The sequence below is a fragment of the Poromitra crassiceps genome (assembly GCF_964638095.1).
Source record: "Poromitra crassiceps genome assembly, chromosome: 4".
Classification (NCBI taxonomy): Eukaryota; Metazoa; Chordata; class Actinopteri; order Beryciformes; family Melamphaidae; genus Poromitra; species Poromitra crassiceps.
Window position 1 is genome coordinate 52,777,143 of NC_139626.1, and position 25,586 is coordinate 52,802,728.

The 25,586-nt window shown below is 43.5% G+C and overlaps 1 protein-coding gene across 1 annotated transcript in view; it reads left to right on the forward strand.

Annotated features, from left to right (window-relative positions):
* LOC310775837 (slit homolog 1 protein-like) overlaps positions 1–25,586 on the forward strand; it is a gene marked incomplete at both ends in the record, with an annotated part of 171,414 nt that overhangs the window by 26,270 nt on the left and 119,558 nt on the right. The window contains one exon of the mRNA XM_083635964.1: positions 9,297–9,368. Coding sequence (XP_083492090.1) covers positions 9,297–9,368 — 72 coding nt within the window. The remainder of the gene's footprint in view (positions 1–9,296; positions 9,369–25,586) is intronic.

Consider the following 25,586-nt stretch of genomic DNA (forward strand, 5'->3'; position numbering starts at 1 on the left):
ATGCTTTTAAATGTCCATTTTATTCTCTTCTTTTCTTTTCTTTTCTTTTCCTTTCAACCATTTTATGTGAAGCACTTTGAATTGCCTTTGTGTATGAAATGTGCTATACAAATAAACTTGACTTGACTTGACTTGGTTCTGGCTCTGGCTCCGTTCTGGAGTCTCAGAACCTTGGTGCTTTCTGGCGAACCAGCCCGTGTTCACACCAGTTTAAGCGGAACCAAAGTGGGAGGACATTAACTCCCACATTAAGTCAATTAGAAAATCTGCTTTTTATCATCTTAAAAATATAGCAAGAATTAGGGGATACATGTCCAGACAGGATCTAGAAAAACTAATTCACGCCTTCATTTATAGTAGGTTAGACTACTGCAATAGCCTTTTTTCTGGTCTCTCCAAAAAAGAACTTAGGCAACTTCAACTCATTCAGAATGCTGCTGCTAGAGTACTAACGAAGACTAAGAAAGCTGATCATATCACTCCAGTTCTTAAGTCCTTACATTGGTTGCCAGTGTGTCAGAGAATAGATTTTAAAATACTGTTATTAGTCTATAAATCACTCAATGGCCTAGGCCCAAAATACATAGCTGAATTGCTCCCACGCTACGAACCATCTAGAACTCTTAGGTCAACAGGGTCCAGCTTATTAACTGTCCCTAGGATCAAATCAAATCACGGGAAGGCTGCATTTACCCACTATGCTTCTGCTAGCTGGAACAAATTGCCTGAAGACCTCAGATCTGCCCCAACCTTACTTACTTTTAAAAATAGACTAAAGACTTTTATGTTTACCGTCGCCTTTAACTGCTGACAGCTACTATGCAAACCCAATGAGTCCTCTATAAGTTTTAGCTCTTTCTGCAACTGCTGCGCCTGCTGCCTATTGCACTTTTTTATACTCTTTTTTTTAAAGTTTTGTTGTGATGCTTTTAAATGTCCATTTTATTTCTTCTTTTGGTTTATTTTCCTGTAATACACTTTTTATACTCTTTTTTTTAAGTTTTGTTGTGATGCTTTTAAATGTCCGTTTTACTCTCTTCTTTTATTTTATTTTCCTGTCAACCATTTTATGTGAAGCACTTTGAATTGCCTCTGTGTATGAAATGTGCTATACAAATAAACTTGACTTGACTTGACTTGACTTGACATTATTCGGTAGTCCTTCTTCAGTTTTTCAAGTTGATTAATTATTTGGTCTGGCGTTCGAGTGAAACCAGCCTTGGCCATCTCTTCCGCAAAGTTCGGCATACGACTTGCTCTTTCTTGTACTGCTTTCTAGCTTTTCTTGAGATTCGGTAGATGCCCAAATCGCCACTAAACATTTGGTTTCCTCAGGAGACCACTGCAAATTATTATTTTTCCATGTTGTCACTGCCTTCTTCTCCTTCCTGCTCGTCTCACAGACTGAGACACGCCCACTGATGATGTCACGGTTCCCAAGGAAAAAACAACTATTTTTTGGTTCCACTGAGAACCAACTTTTCAGGTTCCGAACCAATTATTTTTTCGGTCTGAACGCGCCGGCCGGTTCAAATTTGCGTTCGGGAACCGGAACCGGCACGGAGCCCTGCTGGTGTGGAAGCCCTATCTGTGTAGGACTTATAGCGGGGTTCTGGGTAGTGTAGGTAGTCCTGGAGGGGTAGTCAGTGCATCTCGCTGTCTCCTGGTGTGACCCATACAGTACACAGCAGCTCGCTTTCCAGTCTCCACTGGACCTCCGTACGCCGCCGCAGCCCACAGAGTGCTGTGCTCAGTGTGCTGTGCTGTTCGGTCCAGTCGGTGTGAGCTTGTTTCAACCTCCGGTGCGTAGCAGCGGCGGGCGGTGCACGGTGGGGCGGAGCATTCATATCTTGGCTTTGGTGCGGCCAAAATCACACCAAATCTGACATGCACCAAGTCAGGGTCGCAGTAACACAGCCGCAAAGTTTTGGAAGTCGATCCATCCGGCGGTTCTCCAGATATGCGAAGGACAACGTGCACATGTACAGACACATCTGCCATTATAGCGTAGAAAAGTTTGCGGGGGAAAAGAGATCCTTGGGAGTTTTGTGAATCGATTCAGAACGGTGGATGATAAGAACTGCCATTCTTATGTGAATGGATTTTTTGGGGACACCCCTCCTCCCATGTCAGAGCTAATGGTGCAGGGCAGCTACAGTGGGCTGTTTCAGACGAGCGGATCCACTGCGAGTGTGTGTGTGTGTCTGTGTGTGTGTGTGTGTGTGTGTGTGTGTGTCTGTGTGTGCGTGTGTGTGTGTGTGTGTGTGTGTGAGAGACGCATTCCGCTTTAATGAGCTATTGTTTGGTGGAGTCGCCACTCCAGGGGAGTCTGTCGCTCGGCTGACCCCTGACCCCGCCATGCTGCTCAGAACTCAATTAAGCACGCCTCATCACTCCACAGGGTTGTGTGTGCGTGTGTGTGTGTGTGTGTGTGTGTGTGTGTGTGTGTGTGTGTGTGTTCATCTCCCCCTTGGGTCTCGTTCCCTCTTCTTCCTCTTAGCCCTCCTCTGCTGCTTTTCTTTGGTGTGCAGTCGGGGTTGAATCGTGTTGTGCTCGAGACCAGACCAAGTCAAGACCAAGTCAGAGTCAAGACCAAGACTTTGAGGAGGAAGGAAGGCAGGGATGGGGGGGAGGAGGGGTGAGTCAAGACAGAGACCAGAGTTACTGCTGCGAGGAGCCAATGGCTGTACCCGGTCGGCATTTAACGTTAGTTACAAAAGCACGTCGACAGTGTTTTCTCACTGCCAGTAGCCTACAGTAGGGTTTGACAGATCACAGTCAGCGCTCCCGGTCCTCGCTGCTTGTTAAAGTTTTCCAATAGGCGTTATTCTGATAAACTGGTCACATATATGTTCTGTTCTCACCCGACAAATATTAAAACTTTAAAACAGTTTGGGGGTTTTTTTTAGCTTGAAAACAGCTTTTTGGCAAGTCTAAATGACTGCGGTAGGCGTACTCTACTTCCGTGTTTAAAACCGGAAAGACGATTACGAAATGACGTGATGCAGAAGCGTCCTTGTATGGGCAAAGAATAAGGTGATCACACTGCCACCTAGCGACCTGGCATGTACATTACGGTGTTTTAAAAATTCAACAGCGCTCATGTAAACAGGGAGAAGGTGTGAAGGAAAAGGTGTGAAGGAAACGCTATTGTGTCGTTTCTTCCAGAAACTGTCCTCGTGTAAAGGGCCCCTTAGTCAACGGGGCGTTGCTCTTCGCTCCACAACTTGGAGAGTGCCGGGTCAGCCTATAAATACTAACGCGACTTCCTTTTAAAACACTTCTCTCACAGCAGCGGTAAACTTTGAACAGAATTACAGCCATGGCGAAAGCAAAAAGCAAGTCCGACTACCGTACTTTGTTTGGACGGAGGAAGAGGTCGAGTTGCTTGTTTTCCTGACTGATGTTGTTGTGTAACTTGCGCACGGCTATGACGTAATCGCATGTGTCGCGTGTGCAGGCACGTCAGAGTTCCTGAAATGAGCCGTCTCAAAGCGATTACATGGAGCGCTCAGCGGGGAGCGTCACCAAGAATTCCACTCTGGAGGGTGGTTTCAAAATGTGTCATTTCCTAAGCGCAAATTCGCCGTCGCCGTCTAAAAGGGAGGCACTAACGATAAAATAATTCCCCGTCACCATAGGAAACTGTCCTCGTGTAAAGTGCCCCTTAGACTAGAGTGATGGCCCCACATGTATTGTTATTTATAGGGATGCACCGATATGAATCTTTTTGCGTTGGTTATGGCCGATAACTGATATTTACCGACGTCGATCTGTATAAAAACACATCTCTATGATCATCGAATGTTGTACATACTGAAAAACACATGTAAACACGGTGAATTTGAAAAAGTTATGCATTTCTTTATTTCCAAAACATTAGGAAAAGCCCGTATAAATCACTGATTTACCACATTGTTTCCTCTCAATGTGAAAATTGTGGCTGACATCAGATCGATGCCGATATGTTAAAAAATGACTAACATCGGTCGATAGCGATATGATTGCTGATATAGCATACAGTTATTTATTTATTTGCACATATTTAAAAAACAGAAACACACAAAAGGAAAACAACTAAATAATGTGCGGGTAGAGACAGGAAACACTAGGTGGGCTTATTCTGGGTCTCTACCTCAGAAATAAAACCTATATTAATAATAATCCGTACAAAGCATACATTTACATCATTTCTCAAAAGGAAAGAAAGACAACATTATTTAAGAATTTAGAGGAACAAAGAGTGCGAAAAAATAAAGACTGAATAGAACCGAGATTCTAATAACGTTCTTCTAATATTATCGGCTCAGGCCCGTGTGGTGGAAGGTCCGTATTGATATTTTTCTACCAAAGATATTTTCCGAGCGTTTGGTGCTCGGCGGGCAGTAACAGACCCTGTATGAGTGTGTATGGACTTAGATTATGTGTGGTTGTGCAGGTCACCTCTCTCCCTTCTCCCTCTCTGTCTCTATTCAATTCAATTTCAAGGCGGCTCATTGGCATGAAACACAAAACAATATATTTTGCTAAAGCAAGATCAACACATTCAAATCAATATGTCAACAAATATAAATATGTAAATAAAGTAAAAGTAAATAAAAACTAAACAAGTCAATCATTTTGTATAAATATGTGACTGGGACGGGGACAGCCTGAGACATACTGTATTTGGCAGCAGTAGTGGCGTACTCCTTTCCTCTCTCCGAGAATGTGTTGTAGTTTTTCATTTGACGAGAGGTTTTCAAAAGAGTTTTTCATTTGACGAGAGGTTTTCAAAGTAGTTTTTCATTTGACGAGAGGTTTTCAAAAGAGTTTTTCATTTGACGAGAGGTTTTCAAAGTAGTTTTTCATTTGACGAGGGGTTTTCAAAAGAGTTTTTCATTTGACGAGGGCTTTTCAAAAGAGTTTTGAATTTGAATGCTCTCCTCCCCTCTCCCTGTCCAGTGCAGCAGCTGTCCGGGTGATTTCACACACGTCAGGGGAGTGATTCTGGACCCCCCGGCACGACCATCTCCATCCTGCATCCCTCCCTCCATCCCAGCCAATCCCCTGGCTCGATTAGTGACTCAAATCCTGACCGACAGGCTCCTCCCCCATCTGCTCCCCCCCCCCTCGTCTCTTCTAGGAGCCTCACTCGGTTATCGACCCGTGTTTGCCTTCATGTCTTATTTGGCTGTGAGCCTCGCTGGTTGTATCTCTCTGTCTTTTTCCTTTTGGCCCCAGGAACGAAACAAAAAAGCCCTGCACACACGCTGTCGTTTTCTTTGCATTTCCATGGCTGAAGTCTAGGGCTGCGCGATGAAACGCATTTGCCTCATCGTCGCAACGACTGCGTGAAATGCAACGAATGGCACAAAATAATTGTATTTACACGCGCCGGCGCCATGCGTTCACGCTCGGCATGCGATCGTTTCGTCTTGTGTTGTAAATCCGGCGCACACCTTTTCCGTTGCAGCGGTGCGCCGCTCCACCAAAGCCCAAATGCAATATTAAAAGCTGAAAGACTATAGGAACTGTATACTGTAGCTCAGTGGGGTTTTCAAAGTCTGAGACTGTGGGCCTCCCCCAAGACATAGACTGGCAAAAGGAGCCTCCCTCGCTCAATTCCTGGATGCCTATAGGGAGCATCTTGATTATGTTGTTTGATCCCATAGATCAGTGGTTCTCAAATGGGGGTCCGCAAAGAGTTTTCAGGTAAAAAAAAAAAAAATGCTACATGTTACTTATTCCTTCTCAAACTACTTCCTACATGGTGCTAGTCTATCAAAATATCTTGGCTGTCATTGATTGTGTTGCATAGTGGTTTTCTGTACTGTTGACAAATTGTGATATTGTAAGTCGCTTTGGACAAAACAAAAGCGTCTGCTAAATGGCGTAATGTAAAAAAATTGTGTGTGCAAAATCTTCATAGTTCAACGAAAATAGTTTATGCTTTAAATCTAAAATGGTTCATGGATTACATTCTAATAACAAACCTATCAAATTAAAAGTCAAGCATGTTACCGTGGAAACAATTAAGCTTAGCCCAAAATCACAAATCAGAATGAGGGGGTCCCCGGTATATTTTCTATCTTGTAAGGGGTCCTTGGCTGAAAAACATTTGAGAACCTCTGCCATAGATACTCAGCAATTGAGTCAAGATAGCCTGATAGTGCTGTTTGACATACTTAGTTCAGACGACACCAAGTACATAGAAAACTGTCTGTCTGATGGCATTTCTTACTTTCTGACTGTGGGTTGGTTGGGAAAAACGGACAAATTCCCCCAAACGACTGTATCTCTGAACTATCTCTTTAATCAAATCACACACATTTAGGCTATTCTATGTGATCTCCTTTTAATAACTAATCGAATATTTTTTCCCACTTCCATTCACTGAGCCTCCCCTGAAACTGCTTGGAGCCCCCCCGGGGAGGGGGGGGGGGGGCTGCATGCATACTTAACTATGTTTATCACGAGTCATATTGTCATCGCAATATGGAACGATGTTGTCGCACGTCGCAGATTTTCCTCATGTCGTGCTGGCCTAGTCGATCCTAGATCGGGGGGGTTCACACACTCGAGCCACAACACACAAACATACACAGACACACACACTCTCTCTCTCTCTCTCTCTCTCTCTCTCTCTCTCTCTGTCTCTCACACAGCTTGATAACTGAACAGGACGGACAAGGTCAAACTCTGCTCCACCCTTTACAGTAGTAAAGGAATATGACACCACATACACATGCACCGCACACACGCACGCAGACACACACACACACACACACACACACACACACGCACGCACGCACGCACGCAGACACACACACACACACACACACACACACACACACAGACAGGGCTCCGTTTACCCCTCTGTCCACAAATCCTCGTGGGAAGAGTGACATCATCCGCGCTCTGTCTTCCCAGCTGTCAGTCAAAGCAGACAATGAGGTCACAGTTCTTAAGCCACTCCCACTTGTGGTGCTCTCTACAATAGCATTGCAGTGTTTGGCATAGTATCTCTCACTATATCACATAGCACATAATGGCAGCACCTGAGTTACGCACACTAAGTGGTTGGAAACCTGAACTGTAGCAAAAATGAAGGGTGGGAAGTTTGTTCTGGGAGATCTTTATTTCAAAGTGTAAGAAGGTGTAGCTTGATTGGTTGATTGATTGATTGATTGATTGATTGATTTGTATTAGAGTGTCATGCATTCCATAGTGCCCAGCCCTCATGGGCCTACAAAACACACATCAAATACAACAATAAGACAACTAGGGCTGCCCTCGACCAAAGATTATCCTGGTGGACCAGAAATCGACCACAGCTCCGACCAATCGATTGGTCGGAACGGGGTCTAAAAAAAATAATAATAATTGCTTTTTTCTTTTTCTTTTTTTGCAGTGTACTTTTTTTTTCTTTTTTTGTGCAGTGTACTGACTACTGAGTGCACTATACCCGATAGCTGATAATTATAAATAAAAGCTATTTGCAGTGCTGTAACGTTACCGGAATGGACAGACTGATCAGCGTGCTGTGCAACACCTGGCCATATTCAGCTCATGGGAAACAGCTTTGAGTTGCGTGCGCGATGGTTATGGTTATGTAGCGTTAGCACACGTGGCACGTGGTTAATTAGTTGGCAGAAAGGACAGCTAGACAGCTTTTGCGATTTATTCCAGTAACATCTTATAACAGTCTGTCCAACATTACCGGAGTTGGAGTGTATCTCTGTGGACGTTCAGTCTCACTGACGACTGTAGTCTCAACTCATAAGGTCGTACTGCGTAGTTAGCCGCTCGTTAACAGCTAACGTGTCCATTGTTTGCGCTGATAGCTGAGCCATTTAATTGTTAATTCCATCGCTCTGTGCTCTCCTTTCTGCTAACTGTGGTTTCCTGTCTCTAGCCTGAATCACTTCCTGTGTGCTTCTAGAAAAGGTCCGTGTTGCAACTTGCTTCCGCGGCACGTTACTTCGTTCCGGATCGCTTTTCTTGTTATGAAATTGAATCTCTCCTATGAAATTATTAACACCAGCGATTGTTCGACCAACGTGAATCTCGTCGACCAAGAGCACGTCGACCGACCAATCGACCAGGAGGGGGCAGCCCTAAAGACAACGCATCCATGGTACATATGAAAATAGCCCAAATCGCAAGTAAACAACAGACTGCTCAAAGAACAAGACAACAAGACAAATCATTCCATCACATTTTAAACTGAAAGTTCTGTCTTTGTTCCCATGCCTGATAAATAAAACTTGCAGTCGGGAAGGTCCCTTTTTTAAAACATAGCTGCAATTTCTCATAGTCATCAAAGTAAAAAAGTCAGCATAAATAGAGGACATTTGACTAAAGAACACTTCCCTTGCATCATCATCATCAGTGCAATAGAGCAAAAAGTGAGTCTCATTTTCAATGTCATCTAAATCTCATAGTGAACAGAGTCTAGCTTCTTCAGGGGGAGCATTAAACCTACCAGTCTCTATTGCTAAGGGAAAGGTTCCAGAGCGTAACTGAGCACACAGAGATCTTTTTCGTCTGTCCAAGTCAAACGTCACATAGGGCTCAACACCGTAACTGTCTCTTATGTGACGATATGTTCTTAGTTTTGGCTTATCCCATAAGTCAGCAGACAATTTATCCTTGTACAAAAAATATATATATTATTCATATTCTCTCGGGTATCACATAATAAACCTGTTGAGAAAAATAAATGACAAGTTGTTCGAATAAAAAAGGGATTTCAAATCAGTTGTCAAAGGATGACCATGGGCGATGTCCCAAAAGGTTTTCGTCCCGGGGCGATCCTCACTGCGTGGACTGTTCACCATCTTATTGAGTCAAAAGAGATGTTGGCTATGATATGATTTACAACGGTGTTTGACAAAAGACACTGGAGGGGGGATTTATCCTCCGTGGCCAGCAGCAGTAGAACACTGACAAAGAGCACATGTGCTGAGTTCACCTTCTTTGGATGAAGGTTATTAAAAGATCATTTACCAGAGCCAACACTACTTTAGCCGTCGACTTCCTGCTCTCTGCCACATCCCCTCCCTCGGATTGGCCAGCAGGCCTGCTGTGCTGTAATGTAGAACCACTGGCATTGGCTAGACCTCCTGCTGCATCCAATCAGCAGCTCTGTTGGGCACCGTTTGAGAGAGAACTTTGTGCGTGTCTGTGTGTGTGTGTGTGTGTGTGTGTGTGTGTGTATGTATGACAGTGCGTGCATGTAGACATGTACAGTAACTTCCCTCAGTCCACAGCTGACTTCCTGTCATGTGATCCGCTGTCTGTCTGCTTTGCAGGGATCTGAACGGGAACAACCTGACTGTCGTCACCAAGATGGACTTCTCTGGTCTCAAACACCTCCGAGTCCTGTGAGTCCCCGGCACCTTTACACTGACATGTACATTAAACACCTCCGAGTCCTGTGAGTCCCCGGCCCCTTTACACTGACATGTACATTAAACACCTCCGAGTCCTGTGAGTCCCCGGCCCCTTTACACTGACATGTACATTAAACACCTCCGAGTCCTGTGAGTCCCCGGCCCCTTTACACTGACATGTACATTAAACACCTCCGAGTCCTGTGAGTCCCCGGCCCCTTTACACTGACATGTACATTAAACACCTCTGAGTCCTGTGAGTCCCCGGCACCTTTACACTGACATGTACATTAAACACCTCCGAGTCCTGTGAGTCCCCGGCACCTTTACACTGACATGTACATTAAACACCTCCGAGTCCTGTGAGTCCCCGGCCCCTTTACACTGACATGTACATTAAACACCTCTGAGTCCTGTGAGTCCCCGGCACCTTTACACTGACATGCACATTAAACACCTCTGAGTCCTGTGAGTCCCCGGCCCCTTTACACTGACATGTACATTAAACACCTCTGAGTCCTGTGAGTCCCCGGCCCCTTTACACTGACATGTACATTAAACACCTCTGAGTCCTGTGAGTCCCCGGCACCTTTACACTGACATGTACATTAAACACCTCTGAGTCCTGTGAGTCCCCGGCACCTTTACACTGACATGTACATTAAACACCTCCGAGTCCTGTGAGTCCCCGGCCCCTTTACACTGACATGTACATTAAACACCTCCGAGTCCTGTGAGTCCCCGGCACCTTTACACTGACATGTACATTAAACACCTCCGAGTCCTGTGAGTCCCCGGCCCCTTTACACTGACATGTACATTAAACACCTCTGAGTCCTGTGAGTCCCCGGCCCCTTTACACTGACATGTACATTAAACACCTCCGAGTCCTGTGAGTCCCCGGCCCCTTTACACTGACATGTACATTAAACACCTCCGAGTCCTGTGAGTCCCCGGCCCCTTTACACTGACATGTACATTAAACACCTCCGAGTCCTGTGAGTCCCCGGCCCCTTTACACTGACATGTACATTAAACACCTCTGAGTCCTGTGAGTCCCCGGCACCTTTACACTGACATGTACATTAAACACCTCCGAGTCCTGTGAGTCCCCGGCACCTTTACACTGACATGTACATTAAACACCTCCGAGTCCTGTGAGTCCCCGGCCCCTTTACACTGACATGTACATTAAACACCTCTGAGTCCTGTGAGTCCCCGGCACCTTTACACTGACATGTACATTAAACACCTCCGAGTCCTGTGAGTCCCCGGCCCCTTTACACTGACATGTACATTAAACACCTCTGAGTCCTGTGAGTCCCCGGCACCTTTACACTGACATGTACATTAAACACCTCCGAGTCCTGTGAGTCCCCGGCCCCTTTACACTGACATGTACATTAAACACCTCCGAGTCCTGTGAGTCCCCGGCACCTTTACACTGACATGTACATTAAACACCTCCGAGTCCTGTGAGTCCCCGGCCCCTTTACACTGACATGTACATTAAACACCTCCGAGTCCTGTGAGTCCCCGGCACCTTTACACTGACATGTACATTAAACACCTCCGAGTCCTGTGAGTCCCCGGCACCTTTACACTGACATGTACATTAAACACCTCCGAGTCCTGTGAGTCCCCGGCACCTTTACACTGACATGTACATTAAACACCTCCGAGTCCTGTGAGTCCCCGGCCCCTTTACACTGACATGTACATTAAACACCTCCGAGTCCTGTGAGTCCCCGGCCCCTTTACACTGACATGTACATTAAACACCTCCGAGTCCTGTGAGTCCCCGGCCCCTTTACACTGACATGCACATTAAACACCTCTGAGTCCTGTGAGTCCCCGGCACCTTTACACTGACATGTACATTAAACACCTCTGAGTCCTGTGAGTCCCCGGCCCCTTTACACTGACATGTACATTAAACACCTCCGAGTCCTGTGAGTCCCCGGCCCCTTTACACTGACATGCACATTAAACACCTCTGAGTCCTGTGAGTCCCCGGCACCTTTACACTGACATGTACATTAAACACCTCTTGAGTCCTGTGAGTCCCCGGCACCTTTACACTGACATGTACATTAAACACCTCTTGAGTCCTGTGAGTCCCCGGCACCTTTACACTGACATGTACATTAAACACCTCTTGAGTCCTGTGAGTCCCCGGCACCTTTACACTGACATGTACATTAAACACCTCCGAGTCATGTGAGTCCCCGGCACCTTTACACTGACATGTACATTAAACACCTCCGAGTCCTGTGAGCCCCCGGCACCTTTACACTGACATGTACATTAAACACCTCCGAGTCCTGTGAGCCCCCGGCACCTTTTCCAATGACATGTACATTAAACACCTCTGAGTCCTGTGAGTCTCAACTTGGAGCCTTGCCATCGTCAGCTAGTCCCTATATATTCAAACGTTAGCTTGACGACGGGTCACAGGGGAGTCCCCAGACAAATTAGTAAATTGTGTGATTTCACTAGGATTTCAATGACTCCCCTACTTTGACGTCACAAAAATCTAGGGACCCTAGACATTCAAATTCCGGTACACCATCGATAATGTCATCTGTGACATCGTCAGTGATGTCACATAGTATGCTTGTTTTCCCTCGCAGCATTCTGACTTTAATCTGACAATTCTGACTTTTTTCCTCAAAATCCTGACGGTAACTCGGAATTCTGATTTTAATCTCAGAATTCTGACTTCATTCTCGGAAGAGAATACAAAGATTTTCGTACAAATAAAAATAAGAGTCACTCTCAATGTTGATTGAGGCTCTGGTCCATTGATGGAAGCCTTTGTAGTGTATAGTGAGATTAGTAATGTCACATAATGCAACACTGTTTGTTAGGGGTGGGGGGAAAAATCGATTCACCTAAGTATCGTGATTTTTAATGTCACGATTTTTTGAATCGATCTTTTATTCCAGAATCGATAATCGCAATTTTTTTTTTTTTTGGGTGCTTGCAGTCAGGCCACTCACTGAACTGCAGGCCAGGCGCCGCCTACTGGTTTACTAGTGGTTTTATTACTTTATTAGTTAGTCTGAAGTAATAATTACACTTCAGGGTTAAAGTGGGTGCATCTCATTGTAAAATTGGACTTCAAACGGCCCAAATCTGGCTTCAAACGGCCCAAATTTCACGCGCGTTGGCCCATATCGGCCTGGCCTGCTTGGTATCTAATGCCCGGCCTGAATTATGATCCCAGTCCGCCCCTGTTTTTAACTATATCGCCCAGCCCTACTCATGCTATATAATATACAGTCTAGTGTATGATTCAACTTTTCCCATGTTCTAATCTAGTGTAAAAAAGCAAACAAACTGAAAAAATAAAAGAAAAAAATAAACAAAAATCGCAATAAATCGTAATATCGAATCGCAATAATCGTAGAATCGCAATACTTAAGAATCGCAATATAAATCGAATCGGCACCCAAGAATCGTGATAGTATCGAATCGGGAGATAAGTGAATCGCCACAGCCCTACTGTTTGTATCTCACCTGCAATTACCACTCATTGCCATAGGTGTCACCCAAGAGAACAAAACTGAAATCTTAGAGATTATCACTTTAAACTCGGAACAAAAAATAAATAAAATTGCAAGTGAGCCTAATCATCTTCGGTAGTATTAAATTGTGTCTGGCGTATTTTTTTTTTAATCAGGTGACCTTATTTGAATTCCAGGCGACCCCACTTGGGGTCGCAACCCTAAGGTTGGGGACCACGGAGTTAGCCCAAGGACAGAATGTAGTTCTTGGTTATAGCTTTCAATCTCTCCTGTTATCTCCCCATCTACATTATATTATACTCGCGCTGTTCGCATCAGCTGCGTCGAGTCACATTTTTGAGGAGCAAGCCACAGCGCACCTCTTGGCGTATTTGGCGAGAGGATTGACGCGGAAGTATGTAAAGGCCTTTATTTGCCCTGACACCCACCATTGATTTAAATCAACCCTGCCTGTTGTCTGGGGGTTGTTGAAAGGCCTCCTGGAAAATGTAGGAAATCGCTAAATGCAGAAGTAAACGTAGCAGCATGATTTTCTTTTTCCCTTCAAGTGTCTTGTCTTATTCCTCTCTTTGCTATCGGCTACACTGTTGATGGGGCAGCAGCTGAGGGGTTTTCTACAGTTCTCTGGTCGGCATGTGATGGGGATCATGGCTGTGAGGCCACCGAAAAGCAGAGGCCAGAGAAAGCTGCTTTAGCTCCGCCGTGACACATGAGCCACCCTGAGGTGCTTGTACGGTGTCTGTGTCAGTCACCCTGAGGTGCTTGTATGGTGTCGGTGTCAGTCAAACTTACAACAGGCAGAGGAGGGGGAGGCGGTTAGCCATGACCTTTTGACCTGGAAACACAATGCCCCCTGGGAAAGGCTTGGCTGGCGGTGGTTTCCTGTGTTAACCAGGGGATTTGGAGCGCGGTGAGTGTCAGTGACGGACATGAGGTGTTAAAAGGATGACATGCGAGGAACTAATGACCTCTCTGGAGGCCTACTCAGGACAGATTAGCCAGCCCATTGGGAGCCAGGGGCACGTTGCTGTCAGGAAGGAATCAAGTGTTACACCACTAGTTGATCATGTGGAAGTCTGTCAGGAAGGAATCAAGTGTTACACCACTAGTTTATCATGTGGAAGTCTGTCAGGAAGATATCAAGTGTTACACCACTAGTTTATCATGTGGACGTCTGTCAGGAAGAGATCAAGTGTTACACCACTAGTTTATCATGTGGAAGTCTGTCAGGAAGGAATCAAGTGTTACACCACTAGTTTATCATGTGGAAGACTGTCAGGAAGAGATCAAGTGTTACACCACTAGTTTATCATGTGGAAGACTGTCAGGAAGAGATCAAGTGTTACACCACTAGTTTATCATGTGGACGTCTGTCAGGAAGAGATCAAGTGTTACACCACTAGTTTATCATGTGGAAGTCTGTCAGGAAGGAATCAAGTGTTACACCACTAGTTTATCATGTGAAAGTCTGTGAGGAAGAGATCAAGTGTTACACCACTAGTTTATCATGTGGAAGTCTGTCAGGAAGAGATCAAGTGTTACACCACTAGTTTATCATGTGGAAGTCTGTCAGGAAGAGATCAAGTGTTACACCACTAGTTTATCATGTGGACGTCTGTCAGGAAGAGATCAAGTGTTACACCACTAGTTTATCATGTGGAAGACTGTCAGGAAGAGATCAAGTGTTACACCACTAGTTTATCATGTGGAAGTCTGTCAGGAAGAGATCAAGTGTTACACCACTAGTTTATCATGTGGAAGTCTGTCAGGAAGAGATCAAGTGTTACACCACTAGTTTATCATGTGGAAGTCTGTCAGGAAGGAATCAAGTGTTACACCACTAGTTTATCATGTGGACGTCTGTCAGGAAGAGATCAAGTGTTACACCACTAGTTTATCATGTGGAAGTCTGTCAGGAAGAGATCAAGTGTTACACCACTAGTTTATCATATGGAAGTCTGTCAGGAAGGAATCAAGTGTTACACCACTAGTTTATCATGTGGACGTCTGCCAGGAAGAGATCAAGTGTTACACCACTAGTTTATCATGTGGAAGTCTGTCAGGAAGAGATCAAGTGTTACACCACTAGTTTATCATGTGGAAGTCTGTCAGGAAGAGATCAAGTGTTACACCACTAGTTTATCATGTGGAAGTCTGTCAGGAAGGAATCAAGTGTTACACCACTAGTTTATCATGTGGAAGTCTGTCAGGAAGGAATCAAGTGTTACACCACTAGTTTATCATGTGGAAGTCTGTCAGGAAGAGATCAAGTGTTACACCACTAGTTTATCATGTGGAAGTCTGTCAGGAAGGAATCAAGTGTTACACCACTAGTTTATCATGTGGACGTCTGTCAGGAAGAGATCAAGTGTTACACCACTAGTTTATCATGTGGACGTCTGTCAGGAAGAGATCAAGTGTTACACCACTAGTTTATCATGTGGACGTCTGTCAGGAAGAGATCAAGTGTTACACCACTAGTTTATCATGTGGACGTCTGTCAGGAAGAGATCAAGTGTTACACCACTAGTTTATCATGTGGAAGTCTGTCAGGAAGAGATCAAGTGTTACACCACTAGTTTATCATGTGGAAGTCTGTCAGGAAGGAATCAAGTGTTACACCACTAGTTTATCATGTGGAAGTCTGTCAGGAAGATATCAAGTGTTACACCACTAGTTTATCATGTGGAAGTCTGTCAGGAAGAGATCAAGTGTTACACCACTAGTTTATCATGTGGAAGTCTGTCAGGAAGAGATCAAGTGTTACACCACTAGTTTATCATGTGGACGTCTGTCAGGAAGAGATCAAGTGTTACACCACTAGTTTATCATGTGGAAGTCTGTCAGGAAGAGATCAAGTGTTACACCACTAGTTTATCATGTGGAAGTCTGTCAGGAAGAGATCAAGTGTTACACCACTAGTTTATCATGTGGAAGTCTGTCAGGAAGAGATCAAGTGTTACACCACTAGTTTATCATGTGGAAGTCTGTCAGGAAGAGATCAAGTGTTACACCACTAGTTTATCATGTGGAAGTCTGTCAGGAAGGAATCAAGTGTTACACCACTAGTTTATCATGTGGAAGTCTGTCAGGAAGAGATCAAGTGTTACACCACTAGTTTATCATGTGGACGTCTGTCAGGAAGAGATCAAGTGTTACACCACTAGTTTATCATGTGGAAGTCTGTCAGGAAGAGATCAAGTGTTACACCACTAGTTTATCATGTGGAAGACTGTCAGGAAGAGATCAAGTGTTACACCACTAGTTTATCATGTGGAAGTCTGTCAGGAAGAGATCAAGTGTTACACCACTAGTTTATCATGTGGAAGTCTGTCAGGAAGAGATCAAGTGTTACACCACTAGTTTATCATGTGGAAGACTGTCAGGAAGAGACCAAGTGTTACACCACTAGTTTATCATGTGGAAGTCTGTGAGGAAGAGATCAAGTGTTACACCACTAGTTTATCATGTGGAAGTCTGTCAGGAAGGAATCAAGTGTTACACCACTAGTTTATCATGTGGAAGACTGTCAGGAAGAGATCAAGTGTTACACCACTAGTTTATCATGTGGAAGTCTGTCAGGAAGAGATCAAGTGTTACACCACTAGTTTATCATGTGGAAGTCTGTCAGGAAGAGATCAAGTGTTACACCACTAGTTTATCATGTGGAAGTCTGTCAGGAAGAGATCAAGTGTTACACCACTAGTTTATCATGTGGAAGTCTGTCAGGAAGAGATCAAGTGTTACACCACTAGTTTATCATGTGGAAGTCTGTCAGGAAGGAATCAAGTGTTACACCACTAGTTTATCATGTGGACGTCTGTCAGGAAGAGATCAAGTGTTACACCACTAGTTTATCATGTGGAAGTCTGTCAGGAAGAGATCAAGTGTTACACCACTAGTTTATCATATGGAAGTCTGTCAGGAAGGAATCAAGTGTTACACCACTAGTTTATCATGTGGACGTCTGCCAGGAAGAGATCAAGTGTTACACCACTAGTTTATCATGTGGAAGTCTGTCAGGAAGAGATCAAGTGTTACACCACTAGTTTATCATGTGGAAGTCTGTCAGGAAGAGATCAAGTGTTACACCACTAGTTTATCATGTGGAAGTCTGTCAGGAAGGAATCAAGTGTTACACCACTAGTTTATCATGTGGAAGTCTGTCAGGAAGGAATCAAGTGTTACACCACTAGTTTATCATGTGGAAGTCTGTCAGGAAGAGATCAAGTGTTACACCACTAGTTTATCATGTGGAAGTCTGTCAGGAAGAGATCAAGTGTTACACCACTAGTTTATCATGTGGAAGTCTGTCAGGAAGAGATCAAGTGTTACACCACTAGTTTATCATGTGGAAGTCTGTCAGGAAGGAATCAAGTGTTACACCACTAGTTTATCATGTGGACGTCTGTCAGGAAGAGATCAAGTGTTACACCACTAGTTTATCATGTGGAAGTCTGTCAGGAAGAGATCAAGTGTTACACCACTAGTTTATCATATGGAAGTCTGTCAGGAAGGAATCAAGTGTTACACCACTAGTTTATCATGTGGACGTCTGCCAGGAAGAGATCAAGTGTTACACCACTAGTTTATCATGTGGAAGTCTGTCAGGAAGAGATCAAGTGTTACACCACTAGTTTATCATGTGGAAGTCTGTCAGGAAGAGATCAAGTGTTACACCACTAGTTTATCATGTGGAAGTCTGTCAGGAAGGAATCAAGTGTTACACCACTAGTTTATCATGTGGAAGTCTGTCAGGAAGGAATCAAGTGTTACACCACTAGTTTATCATGTGGAAGTCTGTCAGGAAGAGATCAAGTGTTACACCACTAGTTTATCATGTGGAAGTCTGTCAGGAAGGAATCAAGTGTTACACCACTAGTTTATCATGTGGACGTCTGTCAGGAAGAGATCAAGTGTTACACCACTAGTTTATCATGTGGACGTCTGTCAGGAAGAGATCAAGTGTTACACCACTAGTTTATCATGTGGACGTCTGTCAGGAAGAGATCAAGTGTTACACCACTAGTTTATCATGTGGACGTCTGTCAGGAAGAGATCAAGTGTTACACCACTAGTTTATCATGTGGAAGTCTGTCAGGAAGAGATCAAGTGTTACACCACTAGTTTATCATGTGGAAGTCTGTCAGGAAGGAATCAAGTGTTACACCACTAGTTTATCATGTGGAAGTCTGTCAGGAAGAGATCAAGTGTTACACCACTAGTTTATCATGTGGAAGTCTGTCAGGAAGAGATCAAGTGTTACACCACTAGTTTATCATGTGGAAGTCTGTCAGGAAGGAATCAAGTGTTACACCACTAGTTTATCATGTGGAAGTCTGTCAGGAAGGAATCAAGTGTTACACCACTAGTTTATCATGTGGAAGTCTGTCAGGAAGAGATCAAGTGTTACACCACTAGTTTATCATGTGGAAGTCTGTCAGGAAGGAATCAAGTGTTACACCACTAGTTTATCATGTGGACGTCTGTCAGGAAGAGATCAAGTGTTACACCACTAGTTTATCATGTGGACGTCTGTCAGGAAGAGATCAAGTGTTACACCACTAGTTTATCATGTGGACGTCTGTCAGGAAGAGATCAAGTGTTACACCACTAGTTTATCATGTGGACGTCTGTCAGGAAGAGATCAAGTGTTACACCACTAGTTTATCATGTGGAAGTCTGTCAGGAAGAGATCAAGTGTTACACCACTAGTTTATCATGTGGAAGTCTGTCAGGAAGGAATCAAGTGTTACACCACTAGTTTATCATGTGGAAGTCTGTCAGGAAGATATCAAGTGTTACACCACTAGTTTATCATGTGGAAGTCTGTCAGGAAGAGATCAAGTGTTACACCACTAGTTTATCATGTGGAAGTCTGTCAGGAAGAGATCAAGTGTTACACCACTAGTTTATCATGTGGAAGTCTGTCAGGAAGAGATCAAGTGTTACACCACTAGTTTATCATGTGGAAGTCTGTCAGGAAGAGATCAAGTGTTACACCACTAGTTTATCATATGGAAGTCTGTCAGGAAGGAATCAAGTGTTACACCACTAGTTTATCATGTGGACGTCTGCCAGGAAGAGATCAAGTGTTACACCACTAGTTTATCATGTGGAAGTCTGTCAGGAAGAGATCAAGTGTTACACCACTAGTTTATCATGTGGAAGTCTGTCAGGAAGAGATCAAGTGTTACACCACTAGTTTATCATGTGGAAGTCTGTCAGGAAGGAATCAAGTGTTACACCACTAGTTTATCATGTGGAAGTCTGTCAGGAAGGAATCAAGTGTTACACCACTAGTTTATCATGTGGAAGTCTGTCAGGAAGAGATCAAGTGTTACACCACTAGTTTATCATGTGGAAGTCTGTCAGGAAGAGATCAAGTGTTACACCACTAGTTTATCATGTGGAAGTCTGTCAGGAAGAGATCAAGTGTTACACCACTAGTTTATCATGTGGAAGTCTGTCAGGAAGGAATCAAGTGTTACACCACTAGTTTATCATGTGGAAGTCTGTCAGGAAGGAATCAAGTGTTACACCACTAGTTTATCATGTGGAAGTCTGTCAGGAAGAGATCAAGTGTTACACCACTAGTTTATCATGTGGAAGTCTGTCAGGAAGAGATCAAGTGTTACACCACTAGTTTATCATGTGGAAGTCTGTCAGGAAGAGATCAAGTGTTACACCACTAGTTTATCATGTGGAAGTCTGTCAGGAAGAGATCAAGTGTTACACCACTAGTTTATCATGTGGAAGTCTGTCAGGAAGGAATCAAGTGTTACACCACTAGTTTATCATGTGGACGTCTGTCAGGAAGAGATCAAGTGTTACACCACTAGTTTATCATGTGGAAGTCTGTCAGGAAGAGATCAAGTGTTACACCACTAGTTTATCATATGGAAGTCTGTCAGGAAGGAATCAAGTGTTACACCACTAGTTTATCATGTGGACGTCTGCCAGGAAGAGATCAAGTGTTACACCACTAGTTTATCATGTGGAAGTCTGTCAGGAAGAGATCAAGTGTTACACCACTAGTTTATCATGTGGAAGTCTGTCAGGAAGAGATCAAGTGTTACACCACTAGTTTATCATGTGGAAGTCTGTCAGGAAGGAATCAAGTGTTACACCACTAGTTTATCATGTGGAAGTCTGTCAGGAAGGAATCAAGTGTTACACCACTAGTTTATCATGTGGAAGTCTGTCAGGAAGAGATCAAGTGTTACACCACTAGTTTATCATGTGGAAGTCTGTCAGGAAGAGATCAAGTGTTACACCACTAGTTTATCATGTGGAAGTCTGTCAGGAAGAGATCAAGTGTTACACCACTAGTTTATCATGTGGAAGTCTGTCAGGAAGGAATCAAGTGTTACACCACTAGTTTATCATGTGGACGTCTGTCAGGAAGAGATCAAGTGTTACACCACTAGTTTATCATGTGGAAGTCTGTCAGGAAGAGATCAAGTGTTACACCACTAGTTTATCATGTGGAAGTCTGTCAGGAAGAGATCAAGTGTTACACCACTAGTTTATCATGTGGAAGTCTGTCAGGAAGAGATCAAGTGTTACACCACTAGTTTATCATGTGGAAGTCTGTCAGGAAGAGATCAAGTGTTACACCACTAGTTTATCATATGGAAGTCTGTCAGGAAGGAATCAAGTGTTACACCACTAGTTTATCATGTGGACGTCTGCCAGGAAGAGATCAAGTGTTACACCACTAGTTTATCATGTGGAAGTCTGTCAGGAAGAGATCAAGTGTTACACCACTAGTTTATCATGTGGAAGACTGTCAGGAAGAGACCAAGTGTTACACCACTAGTTTATCATGTGGAAGTCTGTCAGGAAGAGATCAAGTGTTACACCACTAGTTTATCATATGGAAGTCTGTCAGGAAGGAATCAAGTGTTACACCACTAGTTTATCATGTGGACGTCTGCCAGGAAGAGATCAAGTGTTACACCACTAGTTTATCATGTGGAAGTCTGTCAGGAAGAGATCAAGTGTTACACCACTAGTTTATCATGTGGACGTCTGTCAGGAAGAGATCAAGTGTTACACCACTAGTTTATCATGTGGACGTCTGTCAGGAAGAGATCAAGTGTTACACCACTAGTTTATCATGTGGACGTCTGTCAGGAAGAGATCAAGTGTTACACCACTAGTTTATCATGTGGAAGTCTGTCAGGAAGAGATCAAGTGTTACACCACTAGTTTATCATGTGGAAGTCTGTCAGGAAGGAATCAAGTGTTACACCACTAGTTTATCATGTGGACGTCTGTCAGGAAGAGATCAAGTGTTACACCACTAGTTTATCATGTGGAAGTCTGTCAGGAAGAGATCAAGTGTTACACCACTAGTTTATCATATGGAAGTCTGTCAGGAAGGAATCAAGTGTTACACCACTAGTTTATCATGTGGACGTCTGCCAGGAAGAGATCAAGTGTTACACCACTAGTTTATCATGTGGAAGTCTGTCAGGAAGAGATCAAGTGTTACACCACTAGTTTATCATGTGGAAGTCTGTCAGGAAGAGATCAAGTGTTACACCACTAGTTTATCATGTGGAAGTCTGTCAGGAAGGAATCAAGTGTTACACCACTAGTTTATCATGTGGAAGTCTGTCAGGAAGGAATCAAGTGTTACACCACTAGTTTATCATGTGGAAGTCTGTCAGGAAGAGATCAAGTGTTACACCACTAGTTTATCATGTGGAAGTCTGTCAGGAAGGAATCAAGTGTTACACCACTAGTTTATCATGTGGACGTCTGTCAGGAAGAGATCAAGTGTTACACCACTAGTTTATCATGTGGACGTCTGTCAGGAAGAGATCAAGTGTTACACCACTAGTTTATCATGTGGACGTCTGTCAGGAAGAGATCAAGTGTTACACCACTAGTTTATCATGTGGACGTCTGTCAGGAAGAGATCAAGTGTTACACCACTAGTTTATCATGTGGAAGTCTGTCAGGAAGAGATCAAGTGTTACACCACTAGTTTATCATGTGGAAGTCTGTCAGGAAGGAATCAAGTGTTACACCACTAGTTTATCATGTGGAAGTCTGTCAGGAAGAGATCAAGTGTTACACCACTAGTTTATCATGTGGAAGTCTGTCAGGAAGAGATCAAGTGTTACACCACTAGTTTATCATGTGGAAGTCTGTCAGGAAGGAATCAAGTGTTACACCACTAGTTTATCATGTGGAAGTCTGTCAGGAAGGAATCAAGTGTTACACCACTAGTTTATCATGTGGAAGTCTGTCAGGAAGAGATCAAGTGTTACACCACTAGTTTATCATGTGGAAGTCTGTCAGGAAGGAATCAAGTGTTACACCACTAGTTTATCATGTGGACGTCTGTCAGGAAGAGATCAAGTGTTACACCACTAGTTTATCATGTGGACGTCTGTCAGGAAGAGATCAAGTGTTACACCACTAGTTTATCATGTGGACGTCTGTCAGGAAGAGATCAAGTGTTACACCACTAGTTTATCATGTGGACGTCTGTCAGGAAGAGATCAAGTGTTACACCACTAGTTTATCATGTGGAAGTCTGTCAGGAAGAGATCAAGTGTTACACCACTAGTTTATCATGTGGAAGTCTGTCAGGAAGGAATCAAGTGTTACACCACTAGTTTATCATGTGGAAGTCTGTCAGGAAGATATCAAGTGTTACACCACTAGTTTATCATGTGGAAGTCTGTCAGGAAGAGATCAAGTGTTACACCACTAGTTTATCATGTGGAAGTCTGTCAGGAAGAGATCAAGTGTTACACCACTAGTTTATCATGTGGAAGTCTGTCAGGAAGAGATCAAGTGTTACACCACTAGTTTATCATGTGGAAGTCTGTCAGGAAGAGATCAAGTGTTACACCACTAGTTTATCATATGGAAGTCTGTCAGGAAGGAATCAAGTGTTACACCACTAGTTTATCATGTGGACGTCTGCCAGGAAGAGATCAAGTGTTACACCACTAGTTTATCATGTGGAAGTCTGTCAGGAAGAGATCAAGTGTTACACCACTAGTTTATCATGTGGAAGTCTGTCAGGAAGAGATCAAGTGTTACACCACTAGTTTATCATGTGGAAGTCTGTCAGGAAGGAATCAAGTGTTACACCACTAGTTTATCATGTGGAAGTCTGTCAGGAAGGAATCAAGTGTTACACCACTAGTTTATCATGTGGAAGTCTGTCAGGAAGAGATCAAGTGTTACACCACTAGTTTATCATGTGGAAGTCTGTCAGGAAGAGATCAAGTGTTACACCACTAGTTTATCATGTGGAAGTCTGTCAGGAAGAGATCAAGTGTTACACCACTAGTTTATCATGTGGAAGTCTGTCAGGAAGGAATCAAGTGTTACACCACTAGTTTATCATGTGGACGTCTGTCAGGAAGAGATCAAGTGTTACACCACTAGTTTATCATGTGGAAGTCTGTCAGGAAGAGATCAAGTGTTACACCACTAGTTTATCATATGGAAGTCTGTCAGGAAGGAATCAAGTGTTACACCACTAGTTTATCATGTGGACGTCTGCCAGGAAGAGATCAAGTGTTACACCACTAGTTTATCATGTGGAAGTCTGTCAGGAAGAGATCAAGTGTTACACCACTAGTTTATCATGTGGAAGTCTGTCAGGAAGAGATCAAGTGTTACACCACTAGTTTATCATGTGGAAGTCTGTCAGGAAGGAATCAAGTGTTACACCACTAGTTTATCATGTGGAAGTCTGTCAGGAAGAATCAAGTGTTACACCACTAGTTTATCATGTGGAAGTCTGTCAGGAAGAGATCAAGTGTTACACCACTAGTTTATCATGTGGAAGTCTGTCAGGAAGGAATCAAGTGTTACACCACTAGTTTATCATGTGGACGTCTGTCAGGAAGAGATCAAGTGTTACACCACTAGTTTATCATGTGGACGTCTGTCAGGAAGAGATCAAGTGTTACACCACTAGTTTATCATGTGGACGTCTGTCAGGAAGAGATCAAGTGTTACACCACTAGTTTATCATGTGGACGTCTGTCAGGAAGAGATCAAGTGTTACACCACTAGTTTATCATGTGGAAGTCTGTCAGGAAGAGATCAAGTGTTACACCACTAGTTTATCATGTGGAAGTCTGTCAGGAAGGAATCAAGTGTTACACCACTAGTTTATCATGTGGAAGTCTGTCAGGAAGATATCAAGTGTTACACCACTAGTTTATCATGTGGAAGTCTGTCAGGAAGAGATCAAGTGTTACACCACTAGTTTATCATGTGGAAGTCTGTCAGGAAGAGATCAAGTGTTACACCACTAGTTTATCATGTGGAAGTCTGTCAGGAAGAGATCAAGTGTTACACCACTAGTTTATCATGTGGAAGTCTGTCAGGAAGAGATCAAGTGTTACACCACTAGTTTATCATGTGGAAGTCTGTCAGGAAGAGATCAAGTGTTACACCACTAGTTTATCATGTGGAAGTCTGTCAGGAAGAGATCAAGTGTTACACCACTAGTTTATCATGTGGAAGTCTGTCAGGAAGGAATCAAGTGTTACACCACTAGTTTATCATGTGGAAGTCTGTCAGGAAGGAATCAAGTGTTACACCACTAGTTTATCATGTGGAAGTCTGTCAGGAAGAGATCAAGTGTTACACCACTAGTTTATCATGTGGAAGTCTGTCAGGAAGAGATCAAGTGTTACACCACTAGTTTATCATGTGGAAGTCTGTCAGGAAGAGATCAAGTGTTACACCACTAGTTTATCATGTGGAAGTCTGTCAGGAAGGAATCAAGTGTTACACCACTAGTTTATCATGTGGACGTCTGTCAGGAAGAGATCAAGTGTTACACCACTAGTTTATCATGTGGAAGTCTGTCAGGAAGAGATCAAGTGTTACACCACTAGTTTATCATGTGGAAGTCTGTCAGGAAGAGAATCAAGTGTTACACCACTAGTTTATCATGTGGACGTCTGTCAGGAAGAGATCAAGTGTTACACCACTAGTTTATCATGTGGAAGTCTGTCAGGAAGAGATCAAGTGTTACACCACTAGTTTATCATGTGGAAGTCTGTCAGGAAGAGATCAAGTGTTACACCACTAGTTTATCATGTGGAAGTCTGTCAGGAAGGAATCAAGTGTTACACCACTAGTTTATCATGTGGAAGTCTGTCAGGAAGGAATCAAGTGTTACACCACTAGTTTATCATGTGGAAGTCTGTCAGGAAGAGATCAAGTGTTACACCACTAGTTTATCATGTGGAAGTCTGTCAGGAAGGAATCAAGTGTTACACCACTAGTTTATCATGTGGACGTCTGTCAGGAAGAGATCAAGTGTTACACCACTAGTTTATCATGTGGACGTCTGTCAGGAAGAGATCAAGTGTTACACCACTAGTTTATCATGTGGACGTCTGTCAGGAAGAGATCAAGTGTTACACCACTAGTTTATCATGTGGACGTCTGTCAGGAAGAGATCAAGTGTTACACCACTAGTTTATCATGTGGAAGTCTGTCAGGAAGAGATCAAGTGTTACACCACTAGTTTATCATGTGGAAGTCTGTCAGGAAGGAATCAAGTGTTACACCACTAGTTTATCATGTGGAAGTCTGTCAGGAAGATATCAAGTGTTACACCACTAGTTTATCATGTGGAAGTCTGTCAGGAAGAGATCAAGTGTTACACCACTAGTTTATC